We start from the raw sequence: 25,842 nt of genomic DNA, 5'->3' as shown, positions 1-25,842 counted from the left end.
AGCCGTTGAGCGCTGGGCAGCCTCTGCAGCACCAGTTCATTTCCTGGCTGCCGGCAAAGGTCCCACAAAAAAAAAAGAACTAATATTTTAGTTTTAGCTTTTAACCTCTGGGGAATACTCCCCAAGTCAGAAATGGCTACCTATTATAAATCTTACATAGCTGTACTTTAGGTGCTGAAGTATGAGTTACACCCCTGAGCAGTGGCGAGTTATTTTCTTAGTCTAGTCTTAGCGTTCATGATGGTCCAGCTTCCCTGTAAATTAGCCCCTGGAAAAATCTCGGTTCAATAATAGCTACTTGCATATTAACACTTAAACATCAAAATCAGTTCTCCACCAGGGGAATTCAAACGATGAATCAGAAATACATATACCAAATTTAGAATTCTAAGAATGCCCATTCTTGATCAGCTTACAATAAGTACAGAATTATATTAGTGGAAAAGAGGCTAAAGCACATGCAAGGTTTTTAAGAATTCTCGTCTATAAACAATGGCCCAGTGAATTGACTTTTCTATTCCATCTGATCTATTTTTTATGAACCTATGAAGATAAACATGTCAGAAAGAAAAGTGACCAAAAAAAAATGAGGCTGGTGTGAGAGGAAACTGCTGATTATGAAGTCGTCCGATTTTCCGTGCTACCCAGATGGGGCGGCGTGGCCAGCGCCTCCTAAGGGACTCCACTCGCAGCTGTTATTTGTGCTGTAGTAATTGCTGGGCAGCAGGGACACCAAGTGACCAGCAATGACTGGAATGAAGGGGTGGGGAAGGGAGGTGGGCTGTGCAGCACAGCCCAGAGGAACAGGCATATTTCTGCACAAATAACAACTCCAACATCAATTGTCTCAAGTAGAGTGTCCGACTGCAGCAAGCTTTCCAAAACAAAGGACTCATAAAAAGGAACTAAGGTAATTGCTGGAGATTACCAAAGGTTTATTTGGAATGACACAGCACTGAAAACATAATTGTTACAGATGACTTGTGGATACAGCATACATCATCTATTTTATGTCAGGACTATCTGTGAAGATGAACTGCATAAATATAGAGAGATGGAAATATATAGGAGCCTTTTTATAGTGTTCTTTTGGGTGGATTTATATGCCCCATCATCTAGCCAATCTCACAAAGGCAGAAGTGAAGACTACTCAGCTGCTGGTCCCAAGGAGCAGACCTCCAGTTCCAGGAGCCAGACAGCGAGATGCTCAGGCACTGCTTCCCCCAAAGGGACAGCCGCTCTGACATTCTGTTTGTCATTGCATCCTGAAAAATGCACATTATGAACACAGATACTGTTGACTGTTTTGGCAATGGGATGGCTGGTTTTGCCCTGAGGCAAAACTGCAACTGGAATGCCAGACAGAATAAGAGCAATGCATGTACCGATGACACTCCAGAGGCAAAGAGCTACAATGGAAAGAAAGGAAGCAACTATGTATATGTAGTTTGGTGCATACACATAGGTCCAGGAATGATGGGAACTAGCATGTGTGACTGTGTGTCCATATATATAGAGGTGTGTTGGAAAAGAACATTGAAAACATTTGCAGCAATTTCGTTTTTAAACACAGTAAACTTGAAAGGGAGAGAGAGCACGTGCTCACACCTGCGCAGGAGAATAAAATAACCTCATAATCTCATACTACAGGATAATTCATCACGTCTTCTGCAGGGCAGTCACTCAATACCACACACTTGATGCAGAGGAATTATGGTTCTGGTTTGGAGAAAACTACTTTAGAATTGGTGGGAGGGGATCAAGAACAAGAGTCTCCACAGCTTGGACAAAGCACAAACAAACCTGTTATCCATAAGGTGGGAACCAGAGAGGACTTTTTCCTTAACTTACTTTTTTCTCTTACATAGTTTTGCACACATGCTCCACTGATATGTCTTTCCACACTGTCTGACATCAGCCTGTAAATCATTAAGAGTGTAATAGCAAAAGTGAACTCCACAGGTTCTCGTGAAGGTTTAAAAACCCAGTAACCAGGCTCTGTCTACAATACTTTTGGGTCTAATCCAGGCGCCGGGTGAAGTTCTCTGGAAAGAGGCCTTTGTAGGTGGCAAGGTCTTTGTGCTGAAGCCAGTCTGACTCTTTCACTCCCACCAGCCAGCCTGCATCCTGAAAGACAAAGAAGGTGTTTTCAGGGTCCAAGTACTATTTCCAATTATTAAAGTCATTTAATTAATGCTGAGGAAGACCAGGATGTCACATTACATGAAATCGGTGGGAAGGCTTGTCACCAAAAAAAGAACCGATATTTGAAATTAATAGCTTCTGTATAAAGTACAGTTAACTGAAGGTTACTATCAATAAATTCATAGAAAGCACAGTTAATTGATGTTAGCTGGACTGTACTATGAGTTCTTAAAAAAATGGATTAAAATTCCAGCCAGTGTAAAGAGAGGAATACCACATGGAAACATGTCCCTATTCTGTGGTCACAGTGGATAAAAGGCTGGAGGACCCCTGGGTCAGAATGCGTGCTAACATGGCTAGGGAAGGCCTTGGAGACATCCCGGCTCACATCATGTAACCCAGACAAACCACCATAACCGGGGCCTTCTAACAGTAACAGCTAGATATGTTATTTACTGTCACTGTTGAGTTTGTTGGTGGTGTAACATCTAATTTTACAAATTTATATGAATGACAAAGCAATCTGATGTCTTGCCATTCTGGTCCTTCAAAAATTATCCATCATAAACACTTGTCTATCATATAGGGGTGTCGTAAAAATGAAGGCATTTGGTCACAGGAAGGGCCCATCTGTATAGGGTCAGACAGCATGAGAATTGATATGTAAAATGGAGAAATGGAGGCTGCTGTGTGCCTTTCGCATGCTGAAGATAAGCAGAATCTATGTGGAAAAGCTCAATTGAAGGGAAAATGTGAAACATACAAGCTGCGGGAAGCAAAATGAGTGGGAAATGACTATCTTTACTATGTTAACCAATACTGGAAAGAGATCACACTTAAGATGAGGGATGGCCAGATTTAATCTGGACCAATACTCAATATGGTTCAAGTACATCAGATAAAATGAGGTCTCAAAAATTAAATAAAGGAGCTGAATACATTCCCTTTTGATAAAATCTGAGACTATAAATTGATACTGTTATACAGACAAGAAATAAAAGCATTTAGACAGGCCATTTTTTGAAGGCAGAAAACAACACTAAGGGGAAAAAAAAAGATTCAATAAAATAACTGATAACATCCTTGCTGATGAGAGAGTGTCTTCTTTAAAATTATGATGCTTATATGTGAAGGACAAAATTACACTTAAAAGATGATAACTAAGTATTTTCTAAATCTCTAGTAAGTATATAAAAGGTCATTTCCCCCCCCCCATAAGTGTCTGTATTTGCCTTTATTTACAGTGAGTGAAAAATCTAATAGATCCAAGTAGAATTAAGCATTTTAAAATTGTTTCAGTCAATAAAGAAAAAAATAAAGGACTGGCACAAACCCATTATCAAGGTTTTCTGAAATACAATTTCTAAAGTGAAGAATATTAGCTAATATCAGGATTTAATTGAGGAAAATTAAATTTTAGCTGCCTAAAATAGGTGGTAGATTAAAGATCAGTTAATGGTAAAACAGCCTGTGTCGGACAAATACTTCTGCATGGAACAGTTATAAATTTAGAGTAACTATGTATCTATATATGCTATATAGACATATGCACACAAATATGCAACTCTTTATATAGATAAAATGACTATTTCTTATAAAATACAAGACCCTTCCAAACTGCAGTTTTGAAAGTCATGCCAGAAATTGAACAAAATTTTCAGGATTAAGCAGTATGTAAAACACATCTGGGAGATACTGGCAGTCACACATAAGTTTGTACTTTCTGGGGTTTCCTTGCCTCCAGGTGAACCATTGCAACCATTGTGATATGGTGATCAGGTCTTACTTAAGAACTGGCAGAGCGGAAATGCCCAAAACCAGCTGTGGGAGAAACAATCTGGTCCTGATGCTGTATTGTTAACCATACACACTTTCCTGAAGTTGGCAGGTATAAAACCTTGGGTACCTCATTCTAGAGAAAAGGGGGCCTCGAAAGATTACTGAAACCAAAACTCAATAGTCTTGTGAACCTTTGAGGACTTGGTAAAGGCTTAATCTTTTTCTTTTGGCAAATGTTGGCTGACTTGCAATAACTGTAAGAAATTTGGTGGCTTGCAACCTAATATTTTATGATGGAATGTCTTACCTTTTGTATTGTATATATTGTTGCTTGCAGATGTAACAATAGGGGGTTTTACCATAGAAATGGTAAAAAGAGGGCCCCCCTGGTGGCGCAAGGGGTTAAGCATAGCATTGTGAAGCTATCCTCAGCCTCTGCAGCACGAGTTAGATTCTCTGCTGGCCAGGGAGCTCCCCACATAGCACTGCAGACCTCTCCTGTCTCGCCCACTGCTCCCCTCAGCAGTGTCTTTCAGTCAGTCTGCCTGTTCTGTTCCCCGCTCTGTCTCTGTGAATTCTCTCACCCCCGCACCTCTGGCCTGCATCCCAGTTCTTGTATGCATAAATAAATAAATAAAAAAGAAATGGTGAAAAGAAATGAAAGTGGGGAAATTGAAACTATCCCCATAGCACAAGCTGTGGCAAAACTAGCTATTTTCTGCTGCCTCAGCAGCTGGGCAGGGCTTTGTTGGCTTTGTTGGCTTTGTTGGTCACCTGCAGCCAGTTCCCCACCCAGAGTTAGCCAGGTTTGAGCCCCACAGCCCCAGGGCTCTGGTGGCATCCCCTTGGGTGACAGCAGCAGTAATTTCCCCAACTGCCACCCAGGTGTGCAGCTTGTGGGTAGTGCCCAGAAGCTGGTGGTGGCCCTGTTGGGGCTCAGGCTGCCAGCAGAGGAGGGCAGTTGGTGGCAGGGATGTTGGTTCCCCAGCATCTGCTGCTGCCGAGCCCAGCTTCTAGACTGTTGCTGTGGCTGCTGTGGTGTCACCTGAGCAGCTCCATCTGTGAGCACCTTCAGCAGCCATTGTGAGTTGGATCCTGGCCCAGTGCTTCTGAGATGCCACCAGTTCCAGGATATCATGAAATATAAATTAAGAATTTATTCTAATTGTCAAGACAAAATTGAAACAGATCCACTGTAACAAAATAAAAAACAAACTTCTATGAATTTAAGGTAATTATCCCCCAGTTTAATGATAGAAGGAAACAATCTTTAGATACAGAAAATAGAACATAGACTATGTTTTATCCACTGTACCTAGTATCAACTGAAAAAATTACTAATCATGAGAAAGATAAAAAGCAAAGATAAAAAGCAATACAAATGAGCTCTGAGATAGTCCAGATTTTGGAATTAGTAGTAAGAAATATAAGGCAGCGATATAAATATGTTTAATAATTTGAAAGATGGGAATAATAAGAAGTAAACTTCAGCATAGAAATGGAAACTATATGAAAGAATAACAAGGAACGTATAGAGCTGTGTAAGTATAACATCTGAAATGAAAATGTCACTGGATAAGGTTAATAAGAAATTCAAAGTGACAGCAGAAATTCAAAGTGACAAAGCCAAATAAATTAACAGATCCAACTGAGTACAGAAGAAATACATAATGAACAAAGAGAACAGAGCTTTTAGACATGGAAATGTCTAAGGTATGTATAATGAGAGACCAAGAGAAAAAGAGGAGAAAAAAGTAAAAAAATAGCCAAGAATCATCCAAATGTAGAGAAAAATATCAGGTTATAGGTGCAAGGAGCTCAGAAAATTCCAACAAGAAAACTACAATGGGCCTCCCTGGTGACCTAGGGGTTAAGTCTTAGCACTACAACCACTAGGGCCTGAGTTTGATCCCTGGCCAGGGAGCTAACCCATATGGTGCAGCAGACCTCTCCTGTCTCATGCACTGCTCTCATTAGCAGTGTATTTCAGTAGGTCTGCCTATACTGCTCCCCACTCTGTCTCTGGCGAATCTTCTCACCCCTGCCCCCATAACTCTGATCTATACCACATTTTTTCTATACACACATAAAGAAAAAAAGCTACAATGAAAAACAGCTGATGAAAACCATAAATAGAGAGAAATTCTTAAAAGAAGTCAGGGAAATAGTCATATTGTATATAGAGAGATCATGTAAAATAACAACATTTAATTTCTAATATAAACACTAGAGACTAAAAAACATCTTTAAAGAGTTGAGAGGAAAAAAGTTAACTCAAAATTCCTGCTCTAGTAAGAATATCTTTATGAATGAAGATAGAGATATTTTCTGATAAAAATTAAGAGGGTTTGGGGCCGCCCCTGGTGGCGCAGACGGTTGAGCACTATGCTGTGAGGCTGTCCGCCACCTCTGCAGCACCAGTTCCATCCCGGCCAGCGAGGATCTCACATGGTGCGGCAGACCTCGCCTGTCTTGCCCACTGCTCCCCTCAGCAGTGTATTTCGTCAGTCTGCCTGTTCTGTTCCCTGCTCTGTCTCTGGTGTGTCCTCTCACCCTCCCGCACATGTGGCCTGTACCCTGGTTCTTATATAAAATAAACAAATAAATCTTAAAAATATTAAGAGGGTTTATTGTCAGCAGATCATAGGAATTGGTAAGGCAAGTTTTTCAGGCACAAAGGAAATGAGACAGTTATATATAAGAGCATTGGACAGGCTAATACAGTGGTAAATATAAAAGACTATTCTCCTAACTTCTTTAAAAGATAACTTATGATTATTAAAAAAAGGTTTATAAAATGAGGTTTTTAATGATTATGACATGTAGATGCTTTTTTACTGATATAATTTGTGCTTCATCAAATTTCTCTTAAGGAATATTTATAGTTTAAAAAGTTTATTAATTGTTTCAAAGAACTAACTTTTAGATTTATTGGTTTTTCTCTATTGTTTCTTTTTATTAATTTGCTTGTAAATGTATTTTTATTTTTCTCTTTCATCTATACACATTGTAGTGTACTTGATCTCTTTTTACCTTTTTATCTAGTCCATGGATATAAATGCATTTTTTAATTTTTTGCATAATTGGGGATTTCATAGCCATATAATTGGTACTAACATTTAATTAAATTTTATTGTGGAGAGGCCATTTTGTTTGCTTGACCCAACACTTGACTACCTTGAGATTATGGATATTAGCTCTTCTCTCCAGAAAAACATGTTAATAGCTACATTTGCACATTTTGCACACCATTGCAAAGGTGCACAAATTCTGTGAACAAAAACAAAATGGAATTCTCAGCACCTTAACCACTATGCTCACAGGTAATTTTTTTAAACTGAGGTATTTTTTTTTTAATTGGAGTAACATTGCATTATAACATTATGTAAGTTTCAGATGCATGTCATTGAGAATCAACATTATATACTCCATGTTCTTTTCCTACTCTCCCAGATACAGCTACTTTAGAAGGGGTTTTCATTCATGGATATTGTCTGCATTTCCTGAATCAAGGATGAGTGTTTCAGAGGTACTGTCCCTAAGATGTGGATCCAGAGTGAGAAATGATCATCTACTTCTATAAACAATATAGCAGCATCCTGAAAGGGGCACCCTGCAAACCTAAAGTTAGTGACATGCTGTGGCCTTGCAGCATCTCAGAAAATAGAATTGTCTTCAGGAAGTCACTGTGTCCAACAAACACTCAGAAAAAAACAATAGTAAACTTCAGCACCTTTCAATCTCATCCTTTACCTGGTCAGCTTCTGAATCCGAGGGAACCACCAACACTATGTCACCCCTTTGTAAGGTAAGTTCATCAGAATTTGCTGCCTCGAAATCATGCAGTGTTTCCACCTGCAAAAGAATGCAAAAGGACTGATTAATTGTAAAAAGAAAAGAATACATAAAATCAAAGTCTCCCAACCAGATTATCAGCAGGGGCTCCTAGAGCATCTCTAAGCTGGATAAGAAAGATGAAGATACATATTATGCTCCAAGGAAGGAGAAAAACTCTGAAAACATGAGATCCTTTTCTCTGTTTACTTAAAACAGCCTATTCTTACAGACTGAGACTCAGACCACTGGGTGTATATTTAGTGATACAATGCCTCCTGCAATGGCTAAGATGTAAGTGCATTCATCAAATTGTTACTCATGTTTGCAAGAGATTCACATTTTATTATAACCAATATGTTATCATTGTTTATTTTTTAACCTGAAGTAAAAATATTTAACAAACAGTTCTTCTGACCCGGCTGCTAATGAATAATTAGTAATTGAGAAAACCATCACTTGCAGATTATAAGGAATCACTGTTTAATAAGAGCCTGTGATCATTTTTTTGTAAAGAAACTTCTTCTTCCCCTATCCTATTCTTTAAACCATGTCAATTTGTTCTTCTCTTTTTTTCACCCAATTGAATATATTTAGCATAAAACAATGTGTAAATTTAAGGTGTACAATGTATTAATTTGACACATTTATATATTATAAAATGGTTGCCACGATAGCATAGTGCTTCTATCACTACATAACTATTATTTCTTTTCAGTGGCTGGAATAATTAAATTTGAGTCTTAGCAAGTTTGACGATTACACTACGATAAAGTGGTCTGTATTCACTATGCTGTGCATTAGAGTTCCAGACTGTCAGTACTACTCATTCCAAGTTACCCTCAATCAACATCTACCCTGTCCCCCCTCCTTCCTTTTCCCTACAGAAAAGATTTTTTTAATATTTGACAATAAAACCTAAAATAAAAATAAACAAAAGGAGAAAGAACAGTGTAATGAATCCATGCAGGCATCACCCAGCATAACTATTTAGCCATCTCCCTTCCCTCAACATTACCCCAAAGATTAAGTAATCAACTTCTGTAATTGATATTTTGCATGTAAAATCATAAAATGTCAGAGCTGGACATGACTATCTTCCCCTCCATTATTTTTCTGATGAGAAAACAAAGCCAGAGAGAGGGGTTAAGTGATGTCCTCTGTTCACACTGCAAAGAGGAAGCCAGGGAATGGCAGGCCAGCCTGCCTCACCTGCCACACCACACCCACACTGCTCAACCTCTGGTACCCCAGTAAGCAGGACACAGCAGACACAGGCCCTCAATAACTGCATGGCTAATTTTCTCAATTCATAAATCGATTATACCCACTCTCTCCCCATTTGTAGTAGCAAGGTAGAGGATACCTCCTAATGAGGGAGAGGGAGGAGAGGAATGAAGAGAGAGAGAGAAAGATAATGACCATTATGATTCAATTCAGCTCCCACAAACAGACACAAATTTAGCACTTTTAAAAAGAGCTGAATTTTGACATATAAAATCAAATTATGGAACTTAAAATCCCAACCATATTCTATTGAGGAGTATAGCTTGCCTTTAATACTTGGCTGAAGCCAGTATTTTTAGGTATTCAAAGGTTTCTGGAAGGGGTGGTAAGGACCCTTTGGTTACAGGCAGCAATGTTATGGCCTCTCTGAGCAAAGTTCCCATTAATATAGGCCTCTTTTTTCCCTCCCTTTCCTTTGAAGCCCTTTATTTATTCATTTATTTCTAAAATATTTACTGGCCCCTACTCTGATTCACTCATGGTAACAAGGTGCAGAGTTGACTGGATGACTGGAAGATGTTGGCTGCCCTTGGGAGGGGCAGGATCCTGTCAGAGAGCAGATGGCAGGAGGGTGTGAGGGCCTCCGAGCCCAGGCTGGAAGGTATCAGAGAAAAGCGCTGGGGTGAAGCAGTTTATCGGCTCACTATCAAGGGGCATGGCATTCATTTATTGGCTGTTAAAATATGGAAGAACATGACTGTAGTTCTTGCAATGTCAGCAGCACACAAATCCTGCCATTTTACAGCAGGAGGACAAGATGAAGGAGAAAGCAGTACAGAGGAAGAATATACTGCAAAAAATGGAAGTAAATTTGGAAAATGATCGGTCCGAGCAAACGGGCATTAAAACAAAGGAAGAACAAGTGGCCACCAGATTAAAGAAATAAAAAAATAGAAAGACCTTGTAGAGAAAGCCAGGAGGCATCTCCTGAGAAGCCTCGCTTGCAGACTGCGCAGAGGGCGCCGGCTGGGGGGCCTCACCCGCCTTCTGCTCAGAGGCCGGCTCTGGCATCTCGCTGGGAAGAGTGGTGTCATCGGTCACTTCCTTGGACGCTGCACCTATGGTGACTTCATGTTCTCCCTCCCCTTCGTGGTTGGAGGCAGGCTCTATGACGACAGAAGGGATGACCTTCTCCTGGGGGAAGAGAAATGGGATGGTCCTGAGCAGGCCTGGGAGGCACGATTTTGCATCTCCCCTTGCCGGCTCTTCCCCCCACTTCCCCACGTCCCCCTTTCCACTAACACCTGCTGCTTTCCAAACCTGACTCGGCCTTTCTGCTTTCATGTCTTCCACCAGGTGGGACCTCCCAACTGACATCACCACCCCTCTCTCTCCAGAGACAGAACCGTGTCGTGGGGTCAGGGACACAGGACATGCAGCAGGATGCCGAGGATGGTGTCACTTTGCAGATGTCCATTCTTGCCCCACAGGATATTAACACTGGCTTGAAACTTCTTGGAAGTGTGACTTTTCTTCTCCCCGAGTCCCAATGGGATTTCCAAATAATCCAAAACCACTTGGTAAAAGTGTGGCCTATGTTTGGAGACCATCGACTTGCCCACCGCTTGGTGTTCATCATTAGAGCCAAACCGCTGCAGCGAAAATTTCAGGGGTTAAAATTCCCACCAGGCCCACTAAGTAGTCTTTTGTTGGTGGCCAGAGTAGAAGCAAAATATCAAGACCTCCTTTTTATTTTTTAATAAAGATGAACAAGGAGGGGAATCTGGAAGGGGAGGTTGTTGATTGCCTTTTGGATTAAGTTACAACTTCCCTGGACACAAATGCTTCCATTCTCCAATTTGGAGAAAATAATACCCTCTTTCCAAATACAACAACATATACACATATATTCCTGGCATGATGCCAAGAAAGTCTAATGCAAAAGTCCAATACCCACTGTTTGAAGGGGAGAATTCACTCTCAAACTTTCAGTTACCCTGGACAGATTTTTAGAAATTTATTGTAAGTAAAACAATCACTGTTAACTCTAGTGTACAGAAGCAGCAAACGTGGAGTTCAGAAGAGCTGCCCTTTCTTTGACACCCGGGTTTGAGGCCCCTGAAGTCATGGAACATACAGACGTGTGGCCTTGGCTTGCTTCTCTGAAGTGAAGATTTGGAGTTCACTCTAACTGCATGTGTGTATTTAATGACTCCCTTTCCATTTGAATTTTACAACACAGAGTGGATAACTGGTGAAAGATGCTGAATGGTGAATTTGGGTCACGTTAGTACTAACCACAAAATTATAGCCATGATATGGTTTGATCACTGATATTGGGTTCTCGCCATGTACTTAGCACTAGGTGAAGTACATTTATGGCCATTTTCTCATTAAACCTGTTCAACAACCCTATTATTTTTCTCTTCCTCTTCCTGCCAGTCTTACCCTTTCACTATTGCATTTCATTTTTTTCTCCAGCACCTTATTCCATATTTCCTTTTCCCCTATCTGTGCTTAAACCCAGTCCACTCTAGTATTGGGGGCCCATGTGGGATTTCAACACAGATATTGAGAGAACATAGGAATCATTCATTCTGACAATCGAATACATACATATTTTGGTGGAGTGGGGAAACATGAAATGGCTACAAACCTGATTTGCATCTAAAAGAGACGTCCCCATTATCCAGCAGTGTTCTGGCTCCAGCACCACCTCTGCAGAGCCTCCATGTACAAGGACACTCACCTGTGGTGCTACTGCTTCTGTGTCTTCTTCTGGCTGAGGTCGGTCACTGTCTACAACCTCTGTGGTTTCAGTATCCACCTTCGCCTCCTCTGCACTTGCTCCTTCCCCGGCAGGAAGTGCTGCCTGCTCTGGTTCAGCTTCCTCCACTGGAGCCCCTTCAGCTGCTGACACCAAGGTTCCAGCAGCCACATCAGCTTCAGTTCCAGGTGTGACCTATAAGCCAGAAACCAAACAGGCATGTCTGTATCTCCACAGGCCTCGACAGAGTCAGCTTAGCCCTTCTGCTTCTCTCCCCTCTGCCAAGGCTCACCAGATTTCCCAGCTTTCTTTGTAAAGGTCAGATGCCCAGGATTCGGATACAACACAGTCTGCCAACTCTGACTTTTCTCTTCTTCCTGGGCACCCAACAATCTACCCTCCTCAGGTTCCCCTGAAGTGAGTTGTTGCAAATGGAATTTGAATGCAAGTGACATAGCATTCTTAAAACATGGCTCTTAAGGTATGGGTGGTCTCTCCACAAGCTATTTCTATTTTTGTGGTATGAAAACAGATGACAGCAAGACCCTAGAGGACAAAATGGAAGCGTTCTGGGCCTGATTCCTGGGTTATGAATGAAAACCACAAAAAGCATCCTCAACGTGCAGAGTCAGGATTTAGAAAAACTGTATTTCAGTATAAACTTCAACATCTTCATGGGGAAGGTCCCAGAAGCTAAATCACATTTATGGAAACAAAATTAGGGAGGCTTCTCAATGAGATGCCTTAAGAATGAAAAGAAAATCTTTTTTTAAAAATCAAATATGTATTATAATAAATGCCAAATCAGATTCTGAATCCTTTATTGAGAGGAGCAAATCAGAAAAAAATGAAGGTTTTGGTTCTAAGGTTAGAGCACTGTCCAAAGAAAAGCTTTTAAGCAATAATGAAATACAATAATGATGAAATACAGAAAATGTAATCAGAAATTTTAGTTTCAAGCAAATTGGTTATGGAGTCCAAGTCTTTAATGAGACTCTAACATCAGCATGGCAGACTTGATTTGAGAGGTTTCAATAGGAAAGACGGAGGAAGGAGAGAATTCGATTGATCTTATATAACACAACCAGGATACATATTTCAAAAATTGATCTTGCTTTTTGATGTGATTAGCATTAGCCATTCATTTTCTTTATTGAATAAGTTCAATCAAGTTTGTCCTATTAAGTTAAGAAAGTCCTGCTTTTGCAGATACTAAGTGTCAAACCCAGAATACCGAAAAGGGCACTGGGAGTGCTTGTCGAGTGGGTGCCAGAGATGGGAGATGGAGAAAGTGGAAACCCACCTAAAGTTAGAACAAAGCATGTAAAAAAAAACCCAAACCACCTTATTTATAAAAATAACCTGTTGCAGAATTAATTTTTCTGCAACATATTTTACTTTGGGGATGACAAATGTTAACATCTATACTATATGTTACACAGCCAAGTAGTACTCATATTCTTGGAAATTTACTACCCTCTTATGAGCCGCTCGTATTATGAGAATTTAACTCTCCATGCAAGGTGTGCAATGATTCAAAATGTAGTCATGAGCCATGAGATAACATTTTTTCTACCCTGTCAATAAAGCACTTGGGGTTCAGAAAAATAATCCTTTCAGCACAAAACATACTTATTTAATGTGAATTATAAATAACGATAATTATTGAAATAGGGTAAATGGTATGGGGGATTTACATTCTGGTGAATGAAAAAATTCTCACAATAAAAAGTTTATTTAAAAATTTAAGAATATTGCATCTGTTTTAAGTAAACATTAGTTTTTAAATGGAGGTTACTGTTGCCACCATCAAGAGAGTAGTAAGCAGAACATAAATTAGGAAAGGATCTAAATTCCAAGAACAATGACTAATTACACTTAGCATTACTGTTGGAAAAATCAACAGGCTTTGCCCAGGATCCAAAGGACCCAGTTTCTTCAACCTTAGAAGAAACTATGCATGAAGACAACATGCATGTAATGGGCCCATGGGCTCAAGTGTAGAAAGCAAGTTGTTTTGTGTCCTCATAATTCACATTTTTTTTTGTGTGTGGGAACCTTGCCGGTGGCCGGGGATCGAACTGGCGCTGCAGAGCTGCAGGCAGCCTCGCAACCCAGTGCTCAACTGCTGCACCACCAGGGGAGGCCCTTTGTATCCTCATAATTCTAAGTTATTTATGTTTTCCAGCTATCTGGAAAATCACACCAAATGAGGCAAACATCCCATTGGTTTTAATAGCTTTGAAATCGATGGACTATATACACATGCAGGCATGTGGACACCTGGGCAGCATGGAACACTACACACACATATATAAACATACATATTGTTGTGGATCAAAAAGCTGCCATTATATTATTTAAGAGGCTACTTCTATCAGTGACTATATATGTGTGTGTGTGTGTGTGTGTGTGTGTGTGTGTGTGTGTGTGTGTGTGTATATGGCCTCCCCTGGTGGTGCAGTGGTTGAGCGCTGGGCTGCGAGGCTGCCCGCAGCCTCTGTAGCGCCGGTTCGTTCCCCGGCCGGCAGCGAGGGTCCCACACACACAAAAAAATATATATACACACACACACACACATACGTATGTACACACACTTCCATAGGTATAAAGTCCAACTACATATTATTAGTCATTGGATTTTCCAGTGAACTGATATATTTCCAGAAGAAAATATATTTCTGTCAAGTACTGATGGTGTGGCAAAGGTAAAATTTAAAATTCACTCCATACAAATAGACCATTAACAAAGAGTTCTTAATTTAGCTCTTGATCTCCATCTATTAATATTGTTTTGTATCAGATTTTGCCACCTCTCCCTTGCTAAATAAACAGGCATTCATTATGAGCTGGACCTGATTTAGACAGAACAGTGTGTAACTGTGATGCCAGCCACCAGCAGGTGGAGACCAAGGGCTCTGTGCACTGATGGTCATAGACCTCACAGAAGCAAATAACAGAGAGCTTCAGCACTTCAGCATTTACCGGATCTCTGTCACAAAGAGGGGAATGGAACAGGTGGAAAACTGTTGATAAGAATGATGGCAAATAAAATTCACTAAAAATGGAAATGAACAATGCTGGCAAAGGCAGGGTGCTAAGGAATCTGGCACTTACACAAGAAAAGTCTTAACAATTTGAATGATCTAGAGAAGGGGAAAAAGTAACTTTTCACATTTTTCTGAGTCAATGAGTGATGAATTCCTATTTCTATAGCCACAATGAGCACTCTGAATTTACAGAGCATAAACACATTACAGAAGCATGGACAGACTATCGGCCACTGCGCTCCCTCATTTTTCTGCCTCCAGCAGCGCTCTGGTAATCAGGTGGCCCCATCCTCCCCTTATACCTGGAATCTGGTCCATATTTTCCACTCTCATCAAAATATTTCCATTTGATTTACTGACTGAAATAATAGAACAACATAAAAATGCAACAGAAAACAGGAATTCATTTGCTCAGATTAGGTGTTAGGTCTAGGGAAAAAAAATCAAAGAAAAGGATTTCAATGATAGAATTACTCCTCTTTTCACTATTAAATGTATGCGTTCTGATTTGTCACCTCTTTTCAGATTAGAAAAGAAAAACTTTTTAGACTCTTTTCATGTAGATGTTACACATCTAGGAAAAACCACTATGATAAATGACTAGTTTTATTTTTAAATGATATCCAGGGAGACCAGAGGATTGAACCCATTTAAAGTATGTCAAGCCTTTGATATTCAGTGCTACTGCATTTTTTTTCTTTACTCCAAATGTCAACAGAAACACCATTATCTTCTTTTTGGCCAAAACTGTGCTATCTGTTGGCCAAACAAACTTATGGTGGGAAACATCCGAAGATAAGAGAGATTTAAAAAGTTCTCCCTGCCCTTGAGCACATGTCCACAAGGCACAAGCACCCCATCTATTGCAATCTGCACATTAATCACACAGAAATCACAGCTAGCTGGTGAAACCAGCTCTCCCTCACTGCACCATCTACATCTCACTGTTTTTTTACCTTGTGCTCAACAACACCCTATTAATACCTATTTCTCCAGCCAGAAAGTAATGTGGTCATAGCATTCATGTCAGATTCCTTTAAAACACCTAATTCCATTAGCAAAATTTCCTGTAAATGGAATTAAATGAATGCAGTAGTGTCAGTGTCCTGCTAAGTAGGGAAACAACTGAGTGACAAAACAACTGAGTGACAAAACAACTGAGTGACAAAAGCCCCACCAGGACACGGGGCTATCTATGACAGCAGGTGCAGAGATGGCAACCCCACACACGGCCGCAGAATTGGTCATCTCTGGACTTTGACTTTATCCATTCACTGTTTGCTTTCTTGGCAATATTATTAGTAGTTCTGACAATGCCTGAAATGCAGATTGCCACTTGTGTAAGTGTCTGAATTCCAACAACAGAAGAGATCCCCCATGTGACATTCCATACTTATCCATACAGGAATTTTAACTGAAAATAGGTATTTTTTTCTGATTAAAATATAATGGGTTGGCCTCGCTGGTGGCACATGGGTTAAGCACAGCACTGTGAAGCTGTTTGCAGCTACTGCAGCATGAATTCAATCCCTGGCTGGCCAGAGAACTACCCACATGATGCAACAGACCTCTTCTGTCTCGCCTGCTGCTTCCCTCATCAGCAGATTTTCAGTCAATTTGCCTGTTCTGCTCCCCACTCTGTCTCTGGTGAATCCTTTCAATCCCTGCACCTCTGGTCTGCACCCCAGTTCTTATGTGCATAAATAATCTTTAAAAAATCATAACAGATTTAAAAATAATGAAATAACCTGTAGCATCCTTTTGATATAATTGTTTTTCTTTGCTTTTCTATACTTACCTGGACCTTGTCTATTTCACAACACACAAGTCATGCTTCTTAGAAAAATTCTAACAATGATGATATGAAATAAATGCTTTTTCTATTAAACAATTTTATCACTGAACACTAGCTGATTTTCAGTTTTTAAATGTTGATTTTCAGTTTTTATAAATTACACTGTAAAAAAGATCTGGGTTTGGAACCATATTTACAGCAATTAAGCAGATTATACACATCTAAATGATTAAAACACTAAGTATTGTTCTCTTTTTCATGTCCTTACTGAAGACATTTTTTGGCTTTTCCCCAATATTTCACTATGAAGAAAGTTAACATTGATAAAAATGGAATCATACAAATGAATACCCCCATGGGTCTTCAACTGACAAGAAAAGTTGCTGCATTTGTTTCATCACGTCTTTCTACTCTACCTTTTGAATATATTGGTTTTGATTCATCTTTAATCACAACATAGCTTCATAAAATGTTTTTCAGAAATTCTATGGAGATGCTATAACCCTTGTATATATTCAATAATGTCTTGCTGATGCTTTCATACATGACCAACTACTGACTTGGGGTAGAACCGCAATAATGTGCTTTTTTGGGTGCTCAAAATCTGTAAATTCTAATAGCTTCTGGCCTTGAGTACTGAGAAGAACAAGTTTGAGGCCTGCCTACTTGTAGAGCATTCATTTTCCAATATAAATGCTTATAGAACTATTTTTTGTAAATAATTTTAAATTTTGAATTTAAAGTTTTTTAATTTTTTAAAATTTTATGTATTTTTTACATCATTTTTCATTTTTGCACATTGTATGCATTTTCATCTAGGTTATAGTCCCCACACAATTCCCACCCCCACCCCCCATTGTTTAGATACTGCTCCCTCCTCCCTCCCCCTGTAGTGTGTCTCTGGTTTATAGTTGCTTGTTGATTTTAATTTTTACTTTATTATAATTAGTCTTTTTCCTGGACACAGAGACATCAATTCAAAAGAGTACCCGCACCCTTATGTTTATAGCAGTACTATTTACAATAGCTAAGCTATGGAAACAACTCAAATGCCCAAAAATAGATGACTGGATCAAGAAGATGTGGTACATATACACAATGGAATATTACTCAACAATCAAAAAAGACAAACACATGCAATTTGCAGCAACATGGATGGAGCTGGAAGGGATCATCCTCAGCAAAATAAGCCAGAAAGAAAAAGAAAAATACCAATGGTCTTACTCATAAGCAGGAATTGAATTTAAAATTTTAAAGGATACTATTTTTTAATGCTGGTCCATCATTAATTTTGCGGGTGATAGCTTATGACCTGCATGCGGAACCACTAGGAAAACTTAGTCAAGCATGTTTTCTTCTTTGACACTGGCTACCACACTCCACCCCAGCCTGGACAGTCTCTCCTATAGGAATAGTAATTACTTACCAGTCATCTCTTTGGTTTTGGTTCCACACTGATCTGTTTGCACTTTTTGCTGCTGATCTATTTACTGTGAACATGCCCCTCCTCTGGCCTCCTGTCACTAAGGAAAGGCTCTACACTATTGCTTCAGGTCTTCACCACTTCTCATGCAAATTTAATTTTGCTATTACACTAATATTACATTTCCTCCCCTAAAAATCTTTGCTTACATCATCAAGAGCTCCCTTTCATCTGTCTTAAAAGCGACTCTGTCAGTGTGACTACCTTATGATTGTGCGATCTTTCATTTTTTGTTCATATAATCAAGGTTGTCTTGAATTTAATCGACAGCCAAGAAAGACAATTTTCAAATGTTTCTTTTGTAGTTTGGGTGGATTTTCTGTTCTTTAAAGAAAATTTAAACTCTGTATCTATTATTTAATCCTTGTCTTCTCTTGAGCTGCTAATTGTTGTTTTAAAATGTTTAGTTATCTAAAATTAGCTAAAATCACTCTAAGGCCTAATGCTTCCAATAGACATAGAAACATTTCCTTTTTTCCATTTCATTCACTATCTAGAACTCATAGATGTCCCTTTTAAACAGGAGCTAAGGGAGAAGTCATCAAGTGTCCCATCAAAATTCTGTCATCTGTCTTGAATCCCCAAAATATGTGTCAAAGGACACACAATGTGAGAGTAATGTGGGCCAAAGATAACATGGATGCATAAGATGGGGGATATTAATAGAAGTCTATTTTCTATGGTCAGAAAAGTCATGATGTATTTTTTTCTGTTTTTCAAGCTAAAATGTGTAATGACTTTTCTGACAACCCAATATTTGGGGTGGAATGGATAGAACTCCAACATACATTTCTATGCTAGACCCAGTTACTAAACTTTAAGAACTTGCTCAAGCCTTGGTTTGTGAAAAATTCTCCTGGACTTTGTCAGTACTTCTAGGATATAGTACTACTTTTTAAAAAAAAGATTTATTGGGGCCTCCCCGGTGGCGCATTGGTTGAGTGCTGGGTTGCGAAGCTGCCTGCAGCCTCTGCAGCCGGTTCGATCCCCGGCTTCTCCCCGGCCACCGGAGGAGGGTCCCACATGGTGAGCAGACCTCTCCTGCCGCCCGCTGCTCCCCTCAGCAGTGTACTTCGGTCCTTCTGCCTGCTCTGCTCCCCGCTCTGGCTCTGGTGAATTCTCTCACCCTCCCACGCTTCTGACTGTACCCAGTGCATGTATAAACCAAACAAACAAACAAATAATAAATAAATAAATAAATAAATAAATAAATAAGACATGCCTCTAGAAAAATTAAAAAAAATAAAAAAAGATTTATTTATGCATACAAGAACTGGGGTACAGGCCAATAGTACAGGGGGTGGTGAAAGGATTCACCAGAGACAGAGTGGGGAAGCAGGCAGACTGACTGAAATACACCGCTGAGGGGAGCAGCAGGTGAAACAGGAGAGGTCTGCTCCTCCATGTGGGTATCTCCCTGGCCGGGGATCGAACTTGTGCCACAGAGGCTATGCTTCACAGTGCTGTGCTTAACCCATGTGCCACCAGGGAGGCCCTAGAATATAGTACTATTGATGCTTTAACTTGTTCTGTGTATTTAAGTATAAAGAACATTAAAATAAAAAAAAGTAAAAATGAATCTGATTTTTTTTGTGATTTTTTTTTTTTTAATGTTTTCAGTTTTCACATTCTTCAATTATGTGCTCCTGGGATATTTCATTTAAAATACTCCTAGGGTAAATGACACAAATGACAGTGAATAATTTAATATATGTACATGTAGGGGTGTGTGTATGTATATATGTGCATATATATATATTTTTTTCTTCAGATTCTATTAAATTTTATTTTTATATTCCCTATCAATTACAACCCCCTTATTTTGACCCCAAGCCCTCCTTTCCCTGCCCCTTACCCCCCATAGAGTGTCTCTGGTTCATAGTTGTTTGTTGATTTTGATATTTTCTTTCTTATAGTTATTCTTTTTCCTGGTCCCTTATTTAAGTTTTCTATATTCCTGCTATAAATGAGACCATCCGGTATTTTTCTTTTTCTTTCTGGCTTATTTCGCTGAGCATGATCCCTTCCAGCTCCCTTCCATCCATGTTCCTGCAAATTGCATGTGTTTATCTTTTTTGATTGCTGAGTAATATTCCATGGTGTATATGTACCACATCTTCTTGATCCAGTCATCTCTTTTTGGGCATTTGGGTTGTTTCCAAAGCTTAGCTATTGTAAATAGTGCTGCTATAAACATAGGGGTGCAGGTGCTCTTTGGAATTGATGTTTCTGTGTCCTTTGGGTAAATACCTAGGAGTGGAATTGCTGGATCATATGGAAGCTCTATGTTTAGTAGGTCCAGAAATCTCCACACAGCTCTCCATAGTGGTTAGACCAGTTTATACGTGCATATACATACATACATATATATATATATTTGAACATGTATGTATATGTGTGAATATATGTAATTAAATTTGAACTGAAATGGTATACTTCCAAGTATAGCATGAAAGGGATATTTTATACTCAGAATCATAAAGCAGCCATCTTTCTAGCATTTGCTTTTGACAAAAACTTGGCTGAAAGATCACTGAATTCTAGGCTTACAATTTACCCCAGACATGGAGAGTAATAATTCTGATCCACAGGCAGGCCTCTGCTGGACAATTTCAACATATACACACTCTGTAGTTGTGGGGGAAACTGACATTTACTATCAATTTACAGGTTTCCAGGCACTATCTTGAGTATTTTTACTGCATATGATATTCCCAACAACCTTATTACATATTATTCTCACTTATTACATATCATTTCCCACTTTTTACAATTCAACTAATACACAAAATTAAAATAACTCACCCAGTCCAACAGAACTGGAACATTCTACTAACACTAAATTCTGGTTTTTTTTTTTTTTTTTTTTCACCCACTAGCATCCAAGAAGACAATGCACCTCTCTTATCACAGAGTTCCATAGCTCCCCTGAGGACAGCTGTGCCTCCACAGATTCTCTGCTTCCAACCAACAACCACCATGCAAGTGATGTTTCATGAAAAGTGGAGTGTGTTTTCACATGTACTATATGACATTAAAGCAAACAAGTCATACAATAGCAAGTTAGATAAGAAGATTTTAAGAAAAGGCTGGTTGGAATATATTTTTCTACATTATTTTGCCATTAGTCTTCTGTATTTCATGGTTCAGAAAGATATGTATAAAGTGGTCAAGTAGAAAAGAAACCCACTGAAGTGTATCTGGCCTTGTCTATTGCACTGCAGAGTCCCAACTGAGAATACCTGGAAACTGGACATTCCGAGCTAGTTTACAAGTTTGAAATGAATATGATCCCCAAGTTGGAAAAACCACAAGGCTCATCTAAGTAAGTGTTCTCATTTTACAAGTGAGTAATATGGTGTGTTCAGAGTTGCACTGGAGACAGAACTGTAGCTCAGTGTTTCAGAATTACTTTTCCACTAATGAGCATTGAAGCTGGAGTGACCCTCTTCATTTCTCTGGGAAAGTAAGAAAGAAAGATAAATATCACAGTGGGAGTTCAGGCCACCCTTGCCTTTTCCTGTCTACCTTTTATTATGGATCTGAATTGAGCTCTTAACTTGCCTGAAAGTGCTATTATTTGTGGAGCATTTGTGTGAACAGACAGATTCTTCAGTATCTGTTTTAAAAAAAAGCCCACAAAGCAGCTAGGGTCATTAAGGTACCAAAGAGAAGATTCTTGTACTAAGACAGGTTGCTGGCTGGTGTGTCTCTTTATATATGAACTGTATTTAGAAGACCATTGTCTGAGATAATAGCCCTACAGCTTGACTATGGGCTGAGCTCTCCCAAGGAGCAGGGCGTTTCCAATGTGTCCCTTTACAGGTGGCATCTAGTATTACAAACCTCATTTGACATATCTATGCATTTCCTTTCTAATAAAGGAATTTATTGGGTTTTCCATCCCCCTAACTTTCATCTCAATCATCTTTTTCAATCTACTCTCCTAATATTACCTGCAGTCCCATCACAAACCGAGAGCAGCTGGTCCCTGAGCAACTCGACGGCTGGTAGCGGGTGTTGCCATGGTAATATCTGTTAGAATTAGTGCCATACTTTCTTTAAAAATTAAAGTCTTCTGCAGAAATCCCAAAGAAAATGAATTTTAGGTTAATTTGGACCCTAAGATTTGGTAGAGTACTCAATAATGCTACCTCTGTGGATTTAAAGTTATAATGATTTATTTGCAAAGCACATAAACAGGTGGACTTATCTTTTGGAGTAAAGGTAAATTATGTCCTATACACATTCAGAGAGAGGGACAGGAGCAAGTACTAGCTTTTGGAGTAGTCAAAATAGACAGCCATGGGCCTCCCTGGTGGCACAGGTGGTTGAGCGCAGCACTGTGAAGCTGTCCACAGCCTCTGCAGCGCGGGTTCTATCCTGGCCAACCACAGAGATACCCACATGGTGTGGCAGACCTCTTCTGCCTCACCCGCTGTGCCCTTCAGCAGTGTATTTCAGTCTGCCTGTTCTGTTTCTCGCTCTGTCCCTGGTGAGTCCTCTCACCCTCCCACACCTCTGGCCTGTACCCCAGCTCTTGTATGCATAAATAAATCAATCTTAAAAAAAAATAGACAGCCATGATGGAGGCCAAAAATAGTTTGTCAAGCAGGTTGTTGAAGGAAAATGCCTTTACAGCACAACACCTGGCTTACCTTGCTTGGTTAAGTATATTATCTCTGAAGGATACATAAAGTATTTGCTTCCACAAATGGACCTAGGCCTGGGTTGGCAGAAGGAGGAGGCAGGGCGGCCACACATATTTTGTAGTAATCTGCATGTCAGTGAATGTCATCATATTCTACTGGCAATACTCCCAGCCATGACCCAGTCACATCCACATACACTGTCTATCCCTGTGAGTCGTGGGGTCTGACCAGAAAACAGTGTAGGCTCTGAATCTTTAGGAGGGGTGCGAATGAAAATTGCCCCAGGAAAACTCAGCTTCCACACTCTGAATAGCCCACAGCATTAGTAGTAAAACCTATGCCATGAAGGTTTGTCACCCCAGCTGCCTAGCAGACAGAAACTAGAAAAGTTATAAAGGGTGTTTTCACTACCACAAGGGATTTGGAGATCTTCACTTTTAAAAGTAATAAACAGAGGATATTTTTGAGAGCAGGAAGAGAACTTAGAATTTATTAAGTTCAGTCCTTTTAAAGGAAAGACAAGCCTGGTATAGAAAGATAAAACGATTTTGCCAAGGCAATGTGTTGGCTTAGCCAGTTAGTCAGTTCTCCAGATGACCAAGTAGGTCCTTCCAAAACATCCTTTTGATACTCACTGTGAACGTATTGTGAAATTTTCTGGGACCAGCGGGCAGGTCTAGCAGCCAGGTCTAGAGTAAAGCCAATCTCATAGACAAAGTGTGAACAGGCTCCATCCTGTAGCCTGTGCAAGAATTCTGCCGCCTGAAGGTCACCCCCACTGATGACCAAGGAGTCAGATAAAGAAGACTGAACAACTGATACCCAGTCTTTACATCTTTGTAGCATATTCCTGAGAAAGGAAGAAATTAAATCTTGCATGGCCTTCCTCGAGGCTCAGTGTATCTTTAGGCATCCTTAACTAAGAACAACTTAGAACTAAAAGCCCCTCCATTCTAAATGTCAATGACTCATTCTTCCTACTTCTATAAATGAAATTAAAATTTGTGTTTATTAGAACAGCTCTCACAGAATAAAATCTGTTAAGACTGTTTCCTAGTTCAAACCCTCACTTTTCTTATCTCATAAACTCTTTTTAACTATTACAGAAACTTTATTTCAGTTAACACTGTTCTGCAGCCAAAATGGGGAATTAGGACACACCTGCCTCTCAGAAGCCCAAGGTTGACTATACAAGCATTTCTGTTCCATTCTGGCCCTTCAGCTACAGATCAGGACATCTGCCAAGTCTAAGCACTTGTTCTGGTTGGGCCTGGGAGTCAGCATGGTTTCAGCTTGGTCATGACCCTGATGACTTGAATTAGTATTTCATACAAGTGCTTTTAGACAACCTGCTCTTTTTAAAAACATACCATCTGGGATAGTTAAAGGATGAATATCTATAGATAAAATGCGAGGATTTGAGTTTCATGTCATTGCTTTCTGGGTATATGATCTCAATGAAACCACTTACACTTTTTTTTTTTGTCTCAGTTTTTCATCTATAAAATGCACCTGCATAAAGTTTTACAGTGTTACTGTAAGGTAATGCCTGTCAAATTCTAGCACTTAGCAGTATCTATTATTAAAATATGGCTCTGTTGATCAAAACTAAACCATCTTTGTGTTTTAGCCACTTCAGGTCATACACTTCAGGTCATACACATTCCAGCATCTGAACAGCTGGAATAGAAGACAATTTGAGAAAAGAAGGGTTCTCTGATCTCAAATCAAGTACTTTTTCCTGATGGTGCCTATTATTTTAGCTCATGCTCACTACTGAGAAGTGGGCCATATTACAGGGCCTTTCTCCCCTGGAGGTGCTGAAAGGATGGAGAGGACAAGAAAAGGCAAGAAGAGGGTGAAGAACTATATCACACATGGGACATTCAGCTTCACATTATCCAAGGACCATATACGTGTCAGCACTGTCTGTCACCTACACAGTGGGATACTTGAATCAACAGAAAACATCTCAAAGATTCTGCCAGGTCTAAATTTTGATCAGTGGAGTAGGTCTAGTATTTATAGTGGGGACAGTGGGCAGAATTGTCTAAGAAATTCTGGTCTTATGCCTACTGCTCAATTGAGCCGAAGACCAAGAATGGTCTCTACTTGGGCTTGTGAACTGAACCCCCTATGCACCAAGAAGACAGAATCAAGTTTTAATGTCCTGAAGTTAATTACAATGAAAGCTATGTTAAAAAAGAAAAAAGGTGGGTCTGCCGGGTGGTACAAGGTTTGGGATACAACCTATGAAGCTATCTGCAGCCACTGCAGCATGAGTTCAATCCCAAGCCAGGGAGCTAATCTACATGAAACAGCAGACCTCTTCTGACTCGCCTGCTGCTACCCTCAGCAGTGTATTTTGGTCAGTCTGCCTGTTCTGCTCCCCACTCTGTCTCTGGTGAGTCCTCTCACCCCCCATACCTGTGTCCTATACCCCAATTCTTGTATGCATAAATAAATAAATCTTAAAAAAAAGAAAAAAGGTCAAGCCAATACAAAAGTATATACCAAGCTAGACACATAAGGTCATATATTGTATGATTCTATTTATATGAAGGGCCTAGAGTACAGAGAGATGGAAAACAGATGGGTAGTTCCCAGGGGTTGGGGGGAATGAGACAGTGGCACAAGGTTGTAACCTGGGATGATTAAAATGTTTTGGAACTAGAAAGTGGTGGTGATTGCTCAACATTACAAATGTATTAAAGTCACTTATCACTTTAAGAATGTAAGTTTATGCTATGTGGATTTCACCTAAATTTTAGAAAGATACACCAAAAGTAACACCTAAAAAAATCACTAGACATCCATCAACCACAAATGGTTTCTCAACAGTGAAAGAATAATCTGAAACCTGATGCTCATGTTCATATATAACTACAATTACACTTTGAACAAATGATAACATTGCAAAATCCTCATTTGTGTTTGCTTGAGAAGGGGCTTTGGAATATTAGACCCCAGGGAGCAGGGGAGATGGTTGGCAGGTGGTTGATGAACACCTACATTCAGTCCCATGTGGAAACAGCAATGCCCCCATTCTCCACATGTGACAAGACAGGTCCAGACCAACCTCTCTGTGAAGGGGAGGGGTCAGGATTTAT

At 39.7% G+C, this 25,842-nt stretch overlaps 1 protein-coding gene across 2 annotated transcripts in view; it reads right to left on the bottom strand.

Annotated features, from left to right (window-relative positions):
• Positions 1 to 923: 923 nt before the first annotated feature.
• AMPH (amphiphysin) overlaps positions 924 to 25,842 on the bottom strand; it is a 242,069-nt gene continuing 217,150 nt past the window's right edge. For both annotated transcript variants that reach the window (XM_037517588.2, XM_054692313.1), the window contains 4 exons: positions 11,735 to 11,947; positions 9,946 to 10,179; positions 7,678 to 7,779; positions 924 to 2,127 (listed from right to left, as the gene is read on the bottom strand). In XM_037517588.2, the coding sequence (XP_037373485.1) occupies positions 2,020 to 2,127; positions 7,678 to 7,779; positions 9,946 to 10,179; positions 11,735 to 11,947 (657 nt within the window). In that variant the 3' untranslated portion in view covers positions 924 to 2,019. The remainder of the gene's footprint in view (positions 2,128 to 7,677; positions 7,780 to 9,945; positions 10,180 to 11,734; positions 11,948 to 25,842) is intronic.

Source organism: Talpa occidentalis, unplaced genomic scaffold (assembly GCF_014898055.3).
Source record: "Talpa occidentalis isolate TD23 unplaced genomic scaffold, MPIMG_talOcc4v2.1, whole genome shotgun sequence".
Taxonomy (NCBI): domain Eukaryota; kingdom Metazoa; phylum Chordata; class Mammalia; order Eulipotyphla; family Talpidae; genus Talpa; species Talpa occidentalis.
Note: the sequence above shows the minus strand (reverse complement) of the source record. Positions and strands in the feature narration are given on the sequence as shown.